The sequence below is a fragment of the Ceratotherium simum genome, chromosome 18 (assembly GCF_057802395.1).
Source record: "Ceratotherium simum simum isolate JZ-2026a chromosome 18, ASM5780239v1, whole genome shotgun sequence".
In the NCBI taxonomy this organism is placed as follows: Eukaryota; Metazoa; Chordata; class Mammalia; order Perissodactyla; family Rhinocerotidae; genus Ceratotherium; species Ceratotherium simum.
Genome location: NC_141917.1, coordinates 41,265,064 through 41,279,034, shown reverse-complemented (window position 1 = coordinate 41,279,034; position 13,971 = coordinate 41,265,064). Strand labels below are relative to the sequence as shown.

Here is a 13,971-nt window from a genome sequence, read left to right as displayed (position 1 = left end):
TGACATTGTATCCTCAATGCATCTCATCAGGGGTACATGATGCCAATTTATGTCATCATTGGCGATTGATATATTTTTTTAAGTTCATGATTGACCTAAATCTGAGGCTGATATTTTCTAGCTTTACCCAAAATTCACAGACTGTACCTTATTTAGAGCCTATAGTGTCCCTTATGTACTTACTACATAACCTATACTTTTTCATTATAACTTTGTAGCATATTTTGAGGTCATGTAAGGGACTATCTAAGTTCAGTATGGCTTGCTGAAATGAAGTTTTGGAATCGTTTTAGACTTGTAATATTTTGATCTATATGGAATCTTAGAGAGTATATTCTCTCATCTGGATTACGGTGTTAATAAACAATACTTTCTATCCCAGGTAGTTCTTTTGGTTAGGCTGTTGTTGCCCAGTTGAAGGCAGAGTTAACAGTTCAGCTTTGATGTGTGTGTTCTGTTTCATGGGAGATGGCCCTCCTCCCTCTTCACGCTTCACTTTCAGTGCTTAATGGTATGAGATAGTAGCTATAACTACAAGTATATTATCACCAGGGGAGAAGAAATTCTAATTATATATTCTCTAACTAAATTTTATATGTATGAAATATAACATTTCTCATTTCCTGACTGTGGATATCCTAATTAAAAAAAAAAAAAGGCAAAACAAAAAGAGAGGCAGTAGGAAATTGACTAGTTACATGAGGACCATTCTTTACAAAGGGCCTTTGTGAAGTTTCTTTGGGTAATTATCAGTTGTAGCTGTGTGGTTGGGTGGAGAGGCTCTTTTCTTGATAAGAAACATTGTGTCATTTAACTTAGGAACTTAAAATATTTTTAATTTTCTAATTTAAATAGCATGGTGGCCCTTAACAAGTGTATATCTAGTTGATGGAAATTTCCACCCTAGGAAATGTGCATTTTTATCTTGTCTGTTTTCACGGATGGGATGGTTGACTTTGTTTTCTTGACAAGTGTTTAGTGTTGAGTCCTCAGGGCTAGTACTTTTCTCTTGATAGGGAGAGTAACTTGTTTTTGTCAATGATTAAAAATTATTTTAGAGTGCAGTCACCATCCAGGATATGGTTTACTCACATCCATAGCTTGGGAACAAAATTGTGTTTTAGATTTTAAGCAGAGCCAATAGCTTAATATTATGTACATAGAGGAGAATATAATTGACCCTGGTGATGATTTGGTTGTTGCTTTGTAGAACTCAAATTTATTTAAACATCAACTTAAAATATTACACAAAGTGAATCTGAATGAGAGGCTTTATGCTTATTGCATACTGGAGAATCGGTCTGTGCCTTCTGTGTTCCTTTGGGTTTAGCTAGGGTTCTGGCATGCAGTAGGTGCTCACTAACCATTCAATGACTAAGTAGGTATACAGTTCTTTGGGGTGTGGGAAGCAGAGTGCCTTGCCCAGGCTCCAGGAGGCTTGGGCAGCTCGGTCTGTAGCACCGAGCACAGATCTCAGATTGTGCTCTCCCACTTAGTAGGTCTGTGAAGGCAGGGAGTTTTGCTTGTTTTGTTCCCTGCTGTCTCTCCAGTACTTAGATAAGTGTCTGGAATGTTGCAAGTGCTCAGTAGATATTTGTGGAATGAATGAATGAATGAACAGAGCTCCAATCAGTGTGTTGAAATTGTGTATCCCAGGGGCATGTATATTCCAATGTCATTCCAAGAGACATGTGGACACTAATATGATCATAAGGAAATCAGTGTCCACCTGTGTCAATTCTCTCTCTCTTTTTTTTTTTGTGAGGAAGATCAGCCCTGAGCTAACATCCATGCCAATCCTCCTCTTTTTGCTGAAGAAGACCGGCCCTGAGCTAACATCTGTTGCCAATCCCCTTCCTTTTTTTTCCCTTTTTCTCCCCAAGGCCCCAGTAGATAGTTGTATGTCATAGTTGCACATTCTGCTAGTTGCTGTATGTGGGACGCCACCTCAGCATGGCCGGACAAGTGGTGCATCAGTGAGCACCCAGGATCCGAACCCGGGCCGCTAGTAGTGGAGCGCACGCACTTAACCGCTAAGCCACGGGGCTGGCCCCTCAGTTCCCTTTTATTACTTCCCCTTTCACAGCTACCCTACTTCCAGTTAGGAGAGAAAGTCACTGCTCTCCTTTCTAAATCTTATCATGATGCATTGGCCTTGAGTATAGAAACCTCCGAGGCACAGAACAAAGGAAAAATTCAAAATATGGTGTTGGTATTGAGGAAGTGAATGACTCTAATATGACTAGGTAAATCATTTTCAGTTCTTTGCTTTCAGCAAAATTGAAGACAAATATACTCAAGTTGTTAGCTGATCATTGAAAATAATATTGATAAGGCACGATATGATTTTTGTTATACAATTAGAAGGAAATGGAAAGAATCAAGTGATACCATTTGATTCTTGAAGCAGCAAAACTTCTATTCCCGTCTACTTATTTATAAGAATAAGTTTCTCAGGGCTTATATCTATGTATAAAAAATATGAAAAATAGAAATAGAATTGATACTAAACCATATCTCTCATTCTAGTGACAAGTAATAGTTCTCTCTGTTCTGCAAAAAAATAAAAATATAGCCTGTCCATCTCATTAAGAGAGTTCCAAAAAGTTTTACTTTTTATATTACAATATACTGATCAACATTTATTACATATTTGTTTCAATCAGTTGTGGACCAATAATAATTTTATAAAATCCATAAGAAATTTTTTTTTATTATTTAAAGACTGGTCTCAGGAAATTTAAAATTTAAGATGTCAATTATATACACAGTTCATTTGTGGGGAAGCACGATAGAGTGATCAGTAAAAGGTTTTCAAGCATAAAAATATATTAAGATTAAAGTTCTGTTGGGGATATGGAAAAGATATATAAATTCAAGAAGAAAAAGGATAAAAACAAAATGATGTAAGACTGAAGAGGGGCTTGTTCTTTTTTTTTTTTTTTAAATGGGTAACGTTTTTCAAATCTGATATTTAGAGAACTTTTTTATCCATGTAAGAGATTAACAGTTTTATTTATAAATGTGGATATTTACAAGTTGAACTTGAAACATGACTTGAAAATTAGTAGCCAGGAGAAATGAGTGGATGGTGATACTGATGGTGCTCAGGGCAAGCTGCCCCAGGAAGCACCACTCTGGTATGCAGATTATTTCGAGCTGAAGACAATAAGGACTCAGAGAGCTCAGGAAAAATATTTGAGTTTCCCCTCCCAAACTGCCTAAAGAATTTAAAACCAAAAAATCTGTTTTAGGAAGGGGTTATTATCATGACTGCTATAAAAGATAATTTAGGATAGAGGTTACAATAGAAAAGGCACCAACAAGCCCATCTTATCGGGAGTTCTGTCTCTCGGGCCACATTCTTTGGATGGCCCTGCGAGGAGTTGTCAGACAATCATTTACAAGGGAAGTCTCCATTTGTAAAGGTATCTCCCTCTCTGTATTGAGAAAAAGGGGGGGTGAGCTCATTTCTAGTAACTTATCAATGTGGAAGATGAGGCCTTGGGGCTGTATAATAAACCTTACTCTTGTTTACTGTGCTTTAGTGGTAATCTCCTATAACTGACTCCCCCCACCCCCAAATCCTCCTTTGTCATTGGCTAAAAATGATATTTAAGACGAGAATTTCTGCTATTGTGTTAAAAAACGCAGTGTCCCTGCTTTCTCCCATGTATACATGTTATTAAACTTGGTATTATTTTCTCCTGCTAACCTGTCTTGTTGATTATTTGGCCAGCCAGAAGAACCTTAAGGGAAAGGGCAGAGGGAGATTCTCCCTCTTCCCCCGACAGTTTTGGCGAGCCAGCCAGCAGAAGCACTGGCTGGTAAGTTGCCTTCTCTGGCTGGAAGACCTGCCTTCTCCCTGGACTACTGCAGATGATGAGATACGGGAACGCCTGACGAAAGCCGGCAAAAGGTAAGACTTCTTACCACGTCAGCCTCCCTGAATCTCTATCTGCGGAGTCCGGCGGAAGGAAGTGGTGAGAATTTTTTCTCTTTCTAAATTTAGATTGGCAGGAGAAAATATTTGGAAAACTAGTTTCTTGGGCTTTTAGTGACTCTTGGTTTAAATTTGGTAGAGTACTCTTGGTTTTTGATCTTGATCCCTTTTCCTCCCAAAGGTAGTCTCTGTTTTTCTCTTTTGTCTGTGTCTTTTGTCATAAGAAAGAAATACCATAGGGTAGGACGCAGGCATAGGCCCTATAAGCCTGCTGTCCGGGCCGGCCCCACAGACTGGTGAGTTTGCGGGTCTCACCAGACCGGCGTCTACAAACTTTGCTGTGGGTTAACATGCACATGAAGTGAAGGCCATTGCCGAGGGCATCTTGGAAGCCAAAAATGCCGCAAGTTTAAGTGGGCGCTTAAGTGGGCGCGGGTCGAGCAGTTAAGAGCCATTAGGGCGCTCGCCACTTTCAGAAGACTCCCGTGACAGGATAAGTTAGATCACGGAACGGGGTAGATGACACAGATCCCCTGCCAACTGCAAAAAAATGTCTGTGCAACGACGAGGTACTCTGTAAAGCACACAGTCCCCGACCCCGTGGCACCTCCCCCGCTAAGTATTATTCTGGCTCCAAGAGACCTAAGGCGTGGCTAAAGCTGTCATTGTGCACATAAAAAAAAAAAAAAACCGGATGAGGTTTTTCCTTCTGTCTTGTTCTGTGTCCTGAGAAAACTTGGCTTTGTGACCAGTGAAAATATTCTCCTTGGTCTCCACCATACGGAAGGTGCATTTACTGGGGTGCACCTTGGTGGCCAGTCGAGTAGACTGGGGTTCCGAACTGTCTCTGTCCGGCTGTGCCAAGCTCTCAGGGGAGTCTGAATATCTTTGGGAGTGAATTCTGTGGATTATGGGGGCTACAACATCTGTGCCCTCACCAGGGACGCCTCTTGCGTCCATGGGAAAGATTTATTCTAAGCTTGGAAAGTTACCTCCGGGTCTTTCCTTAAAAAGGCTTATTGGTTCGAGTCACTATTGGAATAAATATACAAATGAAGATCCTACTCGTCAATGGCCAGACGATGGATCCTTTGAATTGGAAAAACTTCTAAATTGGGGAAAAAAAATGTTTTGAGAGCTCTTACATAATTGCTTAATTGGTACCTAAGAATTAAGGCCAGAAAAAGGAAGGGAAAAAATTTAACTAGTCTTAAGACCTTGACTCAGGTTACAATTGAATTGAGAACATGTAAAAGTGTAAGTGTTGATAAGATTATAAAGGTTGGAATGTTTGAGCTAATTTTATACAAAGAGGTTACATCAACTTTGCCTGAGTATGTTTTAAAATGTCTGACTGGGAATGCTTCTCTTGTCCAAAATTAGAAGACCAAGACCTATTGATAAAAATCTTAATGATAATTATGTTTAAAGGTATAAGAGGTGACGAAATTTACATGAAATTTTATGTTATTTCTATTACAGAACTGGTTAACAAAAATAGTAATGATGGCTAATTTTATCTGAAGTCTTATGAAGTCTTATAGGCAATCTAAATAATTATTGGGAATAAGTAACTAAATAGTTGTGAAAAGGATGAATGTTGGATGAACTTTAAACAATAATTATGTGTTATGGTGGTTACAGCTTCCAAACTCTTTTTGGTGACTTAAAACTTGAGAGTTTTGCTAAGTTTTATGATAAAAATTCTCTGAGTATCATCATTTCCAAATAAGATAAGATATTAGACATTGATTGCTAAATGTACATTTGTCTACTTTTGGCTTTTCATTACAGGAAAACAAAAAGGTGTTTTGGGTCTATTGGTAAACATGTGTTTTATTAGAAGATTGTACTATAAAGTAATGTGTTTCCAGAAGTTATGAAGTGTTTATAAATTTTCCAAGCCACAAGATACTAATGTAAAAAAAAGTTTATAATGGTTCACTTAGTTTTTACTCACAAATTAAGGTTTCTAAAGGTTAAAATTTCTAAATAGAATATGTGATTGAAAATTAAGAAAAATATGTCTGTGTACAAGGAAAGTAAGATGTATAAAGGTACAAAAAATGGAAATATTTTGTTTGGTTAAAAAAGATAAATTTGTCCTCAAGTACTAGGAGAGAAAAGAAAGACATGGGACAAATTCTGAATGTAAAAAAAAAGTTATAAAAGGTTTGTAGAAGAAGAATTCTGGAAAAAGAGTTTTTGCATGATCAAGTTGGCTAAGATTGAAATAAATTTAATTAAGTAAATGAGTTTTAATAGCAGAAGTAAGTTGGTACAAAATTAAAATTTGGTCTTATTTCTCTTAAAAAGATAATCTGCTTAAACTTGATAAAGAGGTTATAAAAGATTTTTCTTTACCTTTGAGTAAGTCTACCTAAAAGAAAAAGAAAAAAAAAAACTGTTAAAATAATTTCCTACCTTCAAAAGACTGAGATCTCTCTATTAAGGCTTTTAGACTGTTAATGCTGTGTTTGCTTTGACTTTTTATATTTTTGACAAGCTCCCCAAAATTCATATCTTAAATAAAGTCTTTTTTTACTTTTTTTTCTTTGAAAATTTTCAAAGGGCCCTGGAACTTCTCAAAAAAATTTGCTCTCTTCCTATAAACAAGAAGATACTAAACTTATTAGGCTGATTCAGTATGTTAAATTACATAGAAAACATTGTCAGACAAGTGATGATAAGCCTGCTTAGGTGGTATTTTGTGGGCAAATGTTATTGACATAGGTGTTTTAAAATTGTATAACATTACTGAAATTCTGATCTGTCCTGGTTATCAGTCATAATTCTGGTTATTATTATTTTAAAATGTTGTATGTCACAAAATTAACCAAATTTCTCTGTCAATTGCCATTTTGAGGTCTTGTTGTTTACAGACTTATTTCTTTGCTCTAATGCTTTTGAAAAATATGTTTCAACTTCAGAAAAATTCATGGAAAGGACTCTGATATTTACACTGGAATACAGGTTTCTGACAAACTTTCTGATCATAAAACTGAACTTGGTAAGAAATTACAAAAATCTGATGGAAAAACTGACTTCATGAAGCTGCTAACAAAAAGACTGGGATCGAAAATGGATTACACAGGACTGAATGAACTGATAAGGATGATTATAATTTTTATGATTTTTCGTTTGAAGTATTGCTGAATTTTTAATATTTTGTTTTTTCAGATTTAAGAAAAACTTTTTCTCTTTTCTCCCGAGATAGCTATGACTTATAACAATTTGGTAAATAATATTTTTGTAAGTAAAATTGAAATATTTATCTTTTTCTCTCTACCTGATCCCTCGAATTTAGAAACTCTTAATAAGTAAATATTGTTGTTTTCATGGCAATATAGTTATTTGCATAAGTTCAATAAAAATCTGTTCTCCTTATAACAGGACACAATTGGAAACACTGGTTCTATTACCAAGGTTGTGACTGGAACATCATATTTGCAATATAACCATACAGCTTTTGAAAAATGAAGATTAGACTTTATGGAATAAAGCCACGTGGAAATATTGGCCTGGTACCTTATGTTCCAAGCAACACTTACCAGGATAGGTAAAAAATGTCACTTATCTGGCAGGTACAAAGAACCTCGAAAAATATTGGGGAAACCTCAGAAGAGAAAAATTCACCCAAATCTATAGATATTGCAGGCAAAGTCTGATGACAAAATCCTTGGCTTGGCTTTCCTGGCCTCGAGAGACCTTTAAAGTTCAATCTGAGATTCCTTATAAAAAGTTCCAGCAAAGCAGATTTAAAAGAGCCTATGTGATCAACTGCTATTCTTGCTGTACTTATGTAAATAATTGAGTCAACTCTATTAGAACTAGACTTATTTTGCAAACTAGTTTTAATTTTGCTATCTTAATAAAAATGAGGGTGATTTTAGAGAGAAAAATTATATTTCAGTAAAAACTATTTCAGTATAAGTTTGCAGATATTAGATCCTAGTTTTGTTGTCTTTTGAGGTTTTTGTTTTATATCTGTTGACTGGACTAGATCCTGATTTCTTCTAGTCTCCTGAAATATCTGGCTACAGATGTCCAAACTAACGTTTTTGATTTTTTCCATCATTTTCATTTGAAATCACTGAGAACTGAACCTGCCCTTTTTCCTGAAGCCTTACAAACTGAAGCTGATAAACTTGATATAAACTTAAGAGATGACCTGACGACACCATCAGAGACATTTTAAACTGCAAAAGATACTTTGACGCTAACATCTAAAATTCTTCTTCACTGGCTGGCCTCTGAACTCAAAAACTGGTTTACAATTTGCTCTAACCATTAACCTTGTTTTTCTTTCGTTTACACAAATATGCTTTTAGAGTCTGCCATACTGTTGGCACAATTTAAAAATCCTGTAGATTCTTAACTTCTACAGGAACTCCTATTGCTAGTAGACACTTAATTACAGCCTTATTACAAGCTATTCACCTTCCTTCAAAAATTGCCATTGTTCATTGTTCAGCCCATACTAAGGAGACTGATGTCATATCTTTAGGGAATGACAGGGCTGACAGAGCTGCTAAACATGCAGCTCACTATGGACCCCCTTATCCGTTTTCCACCCAATTTTTAAATCTGCCTTTATCCCTGACTGATGTTATTAACTATTAGACAAATGCCCCACAATCTAAAAAAGACAATTAGATACAAAAGGGTGCCAAACAATTATCAGATGGATTATACATTGGACCAAATAGACTTCCAGTAGCTCCTTTTCTTTTGACTTTTTGGCTTACACTTATCTCCCACCAAATGGGACATATGTGCAAACGGGGGATAGTTGAGGAACTGAAAGACAATTGGTTTTGCCCTGGCATCCATAAAATTTCTGACCAAATCACCTCCCAGTGCACAACTTGCAAATCTTACCAAGTCTCTGGGAGAAATCAGTGTGATCCAGGAAGTCCTCCCAGGCCCACGCTGCCTTTTGCGGCACTCCAAATGGATTTTATGGACTTGCCTTCAGCTTTAGGTTACTCTCACTGTTTGGTTATTGTCTGCATGTTTAGTGGATGGACTGAATGCTATCCGACCAGACATGCAGATGCCACAACAGTGGTAAAGAAATTAATAACTGAAGTTATTCCTCGCTTTGGCATTCCTTTATGGATTGAATCAGACCAAGGAACTCATTTTACAGCAGAGATAAACCACTTGCTTGCAAAAACTCTGGGGTATTCATTAAAATTTCATACCCCATATCACCCTCAGTCATCAGGGCAAGTGGAACGTAAAAATCTAGATATAAAAAGAACTCGAGGAAAAGTCTGTCAAGAAACTGGACTTAAATGGCCAGAGGCTCTGCCCTTGGCCCTTATGAAGATTCAAAATACTCCAAATAGAAGACATGGACTGACTCCTTTTAAAATAGTTTTTGGACGTCCGATGCCTACTGGTGTCTCTAAACCTTCAATTCCTGGATTAAATGAATATTATGGGAACTTAAGTAAACAATTTGATGCTATGACTTGTTATATACAAAAATTAACTAGTATACTTGAAGCATATCGTCAACAGGTAAAAGAGACATGGCCACCACCTTCTGACAAGCCTTGCCATCCCTTTCGACCAGGAGACCGGGTATACATCAAGGTCTTTAGAAAAAAAACACACACTGTCACCTCGCTGGGAAAGACCTTATGAAGTCTTACTGACAACCTGCACTGCCATCAAAATAAAAGAAAAATCTTCCTGGATCCATGCGAGCCACGCCAAAATAGACCCAGAACATCGCTCTCAAGACAACTGAGAGATAATCCCCACAGGTGACCTTAAATTAAAGATTTCGAGGGCCAAAACACAGGCCCCAGGAACAGCCGACATCACAAAGTAGACAGCTTTTACCAAGATCACGGATCAAAAAAACCTACTTTGACCCATTTCCCCCCCTTACTTTAAAATTTCCTATATATATATACACACTCACACACACAATCTATTAGTGGATATATATATATATTTTAATCATTTATTAAAAAGCTGACTGGAGAGTGCTGGTCTCTATCTGTCCCTCTTCCCTCTCTAAGTCTCCGCTATGGGCTCTTTTCCGATCTGTGTCTTGCTTTTACTAACCCTCTCCTTTTCAACAGGTCGGGCACAGACCAAACACCCCCTCGTGCCAGTTTACCAAGCCCTAGCCACGTTAACTAATCAATCTGACTGTTGGTTATGTCAACAGCTAGATAGTGCAAAAGAACCTGAACTCGTCTTTGTTCCTGCTGATGTGAACACCTGGTGGACTAAGTACAGAAAATGGACGAGTAACAGAGTATGGTATCCGCAACAAGGGAAACTTCACTCTGCTTCTTCTCCTGGTGGCATCTTCAGAACTCTCAAGGGAATTGTAAGTGACTCTATCACTACTCCCTCTGGCACAAACATTTGCCAAATCACCAAGTGCTCTGGATGGCTTACGAGCCACCCGTGTGCAACTTGGGGTATAGCAGCTATCCGCATGGTTAGGCTGCCCAATGCCACAGACTATATATGGGTGGATCAAAAATCTGGACTCACCTGGTCAGGTGACAAGACCAGGCTTTATAGCTGCCAAAATCAGACTGCAGGCCTCCTGTACCAGCTATTCCGCAATCTATTCTGTTCTCGCAGACTGACAGGAGCTCATGGAAAATGGAGATGTTTAGGTAGTAACAGTGCAAGTGGCACAGATCATGAAATAGTCCAGATCCTGGGAACTACAGACTCAATTCTAACCTTGTCTTTAAACTACACTGGTCTTTTCATTTTATGCGGCAACAAAGTATATAAAGGATTCCCACCTAATTGGTCAGGACGATGCGGACTTGGATACCTGGCTCCTTCTGTCACCAAACACTCCACCTTAAATGCTAGCCAAATTACAAACTTGGGTTCGTTTGTTCATAAGATTGTGCCACATAAACGTGCCAGTCGAGAAATCGTGGAAAATCCACTTGTGTATCACAACTCCAAGTTCTTTTCAGCCTTGAGAGTCCTATTCCCTGGCTTTGGAGATTATGAGTTAGAAAAAAAAATATTAAATCTCTCTATGGTAATAGAACAAGAGTTCAACACCACCATGCAAACCTTAAACATACTCCAGTCAGAGATTAACAGCCTAGCATCTGTGGTGCTCCAAAATCGACGTGCTCTAGACGTACTCACTGCCCAGCACATGCGCAATCATTGGAAAAAAATGTTACTTTTATGTGAATCAAACAGGTCAAGTAATATCTAACTTAAATCTATTAAAAGAAAAGATTGACATTTTTCATCAGATAAACGAAGCTCACACATTTTATTAGACTGACTTATTTCCAGGATTGGGGGACTCGTTTAATGGAGTGTGGAGAAATATACTCCGATTTGTTCTTTTCTGCTTGTTCATCCTCATTCTAATCTATGTTCTTTTCTCTCTTTACAGACTTCTTATCACTCGGGTACTAACACGATTTCTCTCTCCACAGTCACCAGCTCAGCTTTAATATGTGAAACTTCTAGGGAAGTTTCAGAGGAGGGAACTGATGGTGCTCAGGGCAAGCTGCCCCAGGAAGCACCACTCTGGTATGCGGATTATTTCGAGCTGAAGACAATAAGGACTCAGAGAGCTCAGGAAAAATATTTGAGTTTCCCCTCCCAAACTACCTAAAGAATTTAAAACCAAAAAATCTGTTTTAGGAAGGGGTTATTATCATGACTGCTATAAAAGATAATTTAGGATAGAGGTTACAATAGAAAAGGCACCAACAAGCCCATCTTATCGGGAGTTCTGTCTCTCGGGCCACATTCTTTGGATGGCCCTGCGAGGAGTTGTCAGACAATCATTTACAAGGGAAGTCTCCATTTGTAAAGGTATCTCCCTCTCTGTATTGAGAAAAAGGGGGGGTGAGCTCATTTCTAGTAACTTATCAATGTGGAAGATGAGGCCTTGGGGCTGTATAATAAACCTTACTCTTGTTTACTGTGCTTTAGTGGTAATCTCCTATAACTGACTCCCCCACCCCCAAATCCTCCTTTGTCATTGGCTAAAAATGATATTTAAGACGAGAATTTCTGCTATTGTGTTAAAAAACGCAGTGTCCCTGCTTTCTCCCATGTATACATGTTATTAAACTTGGTATTATTTTCTCCTGCTAACCTGTCTTGTTGATTATTTGGCCAGCCAGAAGAACCTTAAGGGAAAGGGCAGAGGGAGATTCTCCCTCTTCCCCCGACAATACCTTTACATGAGACAGGCAGTACACAGAAAAAATAGCTTGGGGAGCAAAGAAGATGACCTTGGCTTTAGATGTATGAATTGGAGGTGCCATGTTGGAAATACATTCTTAGAACCTGAAGGCAGTGTTAGAATTGGAGATTTATAAAGGTTAGGGGCTCTGTCTGGTTTGCTGCACTATCCCTGTTGCTCAGAACACTTCCTGACCTGAAGTAAGCATTCAATAATTATTTGTCAGATGGATGGATGGATGTAATTTTGGAAGTGTTCCAAATAGAAAGGATTGCTGTGTTACCCATTGGCCCCATTGGTTCATTAGGTGCCTTCCTCCAGTTTCCTGTTTCCTTTCTCCATGGGGCCACAGGGTTATGAACAATGGGCTAGGAAGCATATGTACATGCATCTTCCTTATTATTTTACATTCCATGGCTAAAATACTACCTTTTCCCTTCAGTCCTTATCTTTGAAAATTGTGATTCTTTTCTTCTGTCTGCTTCATTGTATTTTAATGCTCTCTACTTTTATTTCTTAACAGGGACATTGATAGGTTAACTGGGGTATTTGAACTGCCATTCTTCTTCAGCTTTATCTGGTACAGGATCAAAACACAAATTAATGTTGGGTTATCACAAAACCACTAATAATATTAGAATTCATATTCTTGCAGTTTTGTTTTATTTTTTTGGTGAGGAAGATTAGCCCTGAGCTAACATCTGTTGCCAATCCTCTTCTTTTTGCTGAGGAAGATTGGCCCTGGGCTAACATCTTCCTCTACTTTATATGTGGGATGCCTGCCACTGCATGGGTTTGATAAGTGGTGTGTAGGTCTGTGCCTGGGATCCGAACCTGCAAACTGCAGGCCGCAGAAGCGGAGTGTGTGAACTCAACCACTATGCCACTGGGCCAGTCCCTTGCAGTTTTGTTTTTTAACAAATGCATAATTCACTTCAGCCTATGATTAATTTAAAAAAAAAACAAACCCAACACAGTAGTATGCTATTGGCTCTGTAATCTCTGCCTAAACATTTTCCCAACAATTGTAGGCGGCAATGCGGAAAATTTGCTATATTGTTATCCTGCTTTCCCACCCCATCCACATGAATTCAACCTGGATGAGAAGATAAGCCAGAATTTTTATTGCCCAATGACTCCCATTATGCCCATTATGTTCCCAAATGCTACAATTTGTTGCTGGTGCCTGGCAAAACGAATTCAAGTGCCTGTTCATTTCACTGAATTTCATCATTAATTTCCTGTCTAAACTATTAATTTGAAAGGAACACCCACTGATTTTTGTGTACGTGTGTGGAAAAAGTAAGCTAATGTAGGAATTAGATAAAACTTGTAACAGATTTGGAAGTGGAAAAGTGTTCATTTTAATGAGATCACATGAAGCATACAAGAATGGGCTCTCAGCTCTGCTTGGCAGGAAGGAAAGATCAGTATACTTTCTCGTTATTTTATTTGGTAGAGATAGGAGAAAATAATTGTTTGCTGTCATGGGAAGAAAGAACAAAACCCAGCTAACTCTAGACATAGGATATGAAATAGGGATATAGTTATTAACGAAGGAATGAAAATAGATAACTGGAGTTTGGTCATTTTTTAGGGAAGAGGTGGTATTTCAGTACTAGGTCCTCTGAGAGTTTAAAAATCAGTTCCATAAAGGCAGGCAGATTTGTGGATTGCGAAGGTCGGTTCTGATTCAGGTGCTGCTGTTTATAATGTTGCGCAAAATATGTTATAATCTGGGCCTTGTTGTTCTCTTCTGAAAATGATGAGTTTGAATGAATTTCTTGCTAAAATCACCCCCAATTCTGCTTTT

At 38.0% G+C, this 13,971-nt stretch overlaps 2 protein-coding genes across 8 annotated transcripts in view; both read left to right on the top strand.

Annotated features, from left to right (window-relative positions):
• The window catches only part of ARL15 (ARF like GTPase 15), a 415,164-nt gene that overhangs the window by 38,024 nt on the left and 363,169 nt on the right, over positions 1-13,971 (top strand). The window lies entirely within an intron of this gene.
• Positions 2,731-12,778, top strand: LOC147914625 (endogenous retroviral envelope protein HEMO-like). Of its 3 annotated transcripts, none has more exons than XR_015555107.1 (2): positions 2,731-3,919; positions 7,337-7,403. XR_015555107.1 is itself a non-coding variant. In XM_087443270.1 (2 exons), exon 2 carries the CDS (start codon positions 9,990-9,992, stop codon positions 11,166-11,168), a length of 1,179 nt encoding a protein of 392 aa, XP_087299396.1. In that variant the 5' UTR covers positions 3,017-3,919; positions 7,410-9,989; the 3' UTR covers positions 11,169-12,778. The 3 variants fall into 3 exon arrangements, 1 of the variants encoding a protein (XP_087299396.1); XR_015555108.1 differs by lacking the exon at positions 7,337-7,403 and adding an exon at positions 6,874-7,321; XM_087443270.1 differs by lacking the exon at positions 7,337-7,403 and adding an exon at positions 7,410-12,778 and having other exon boundaries at positions 3,017-3,919.

Bases quoted from the DNA above. Each gene is read 5' to 3' on its own strand.
- LOC147914625 (XM_087443270.1), top strand. From the start codon at position 9,990: ATGGGCTCTTTTCCGATCTGTGTCTTGCTTTTACTAACCCTCTCCTTT.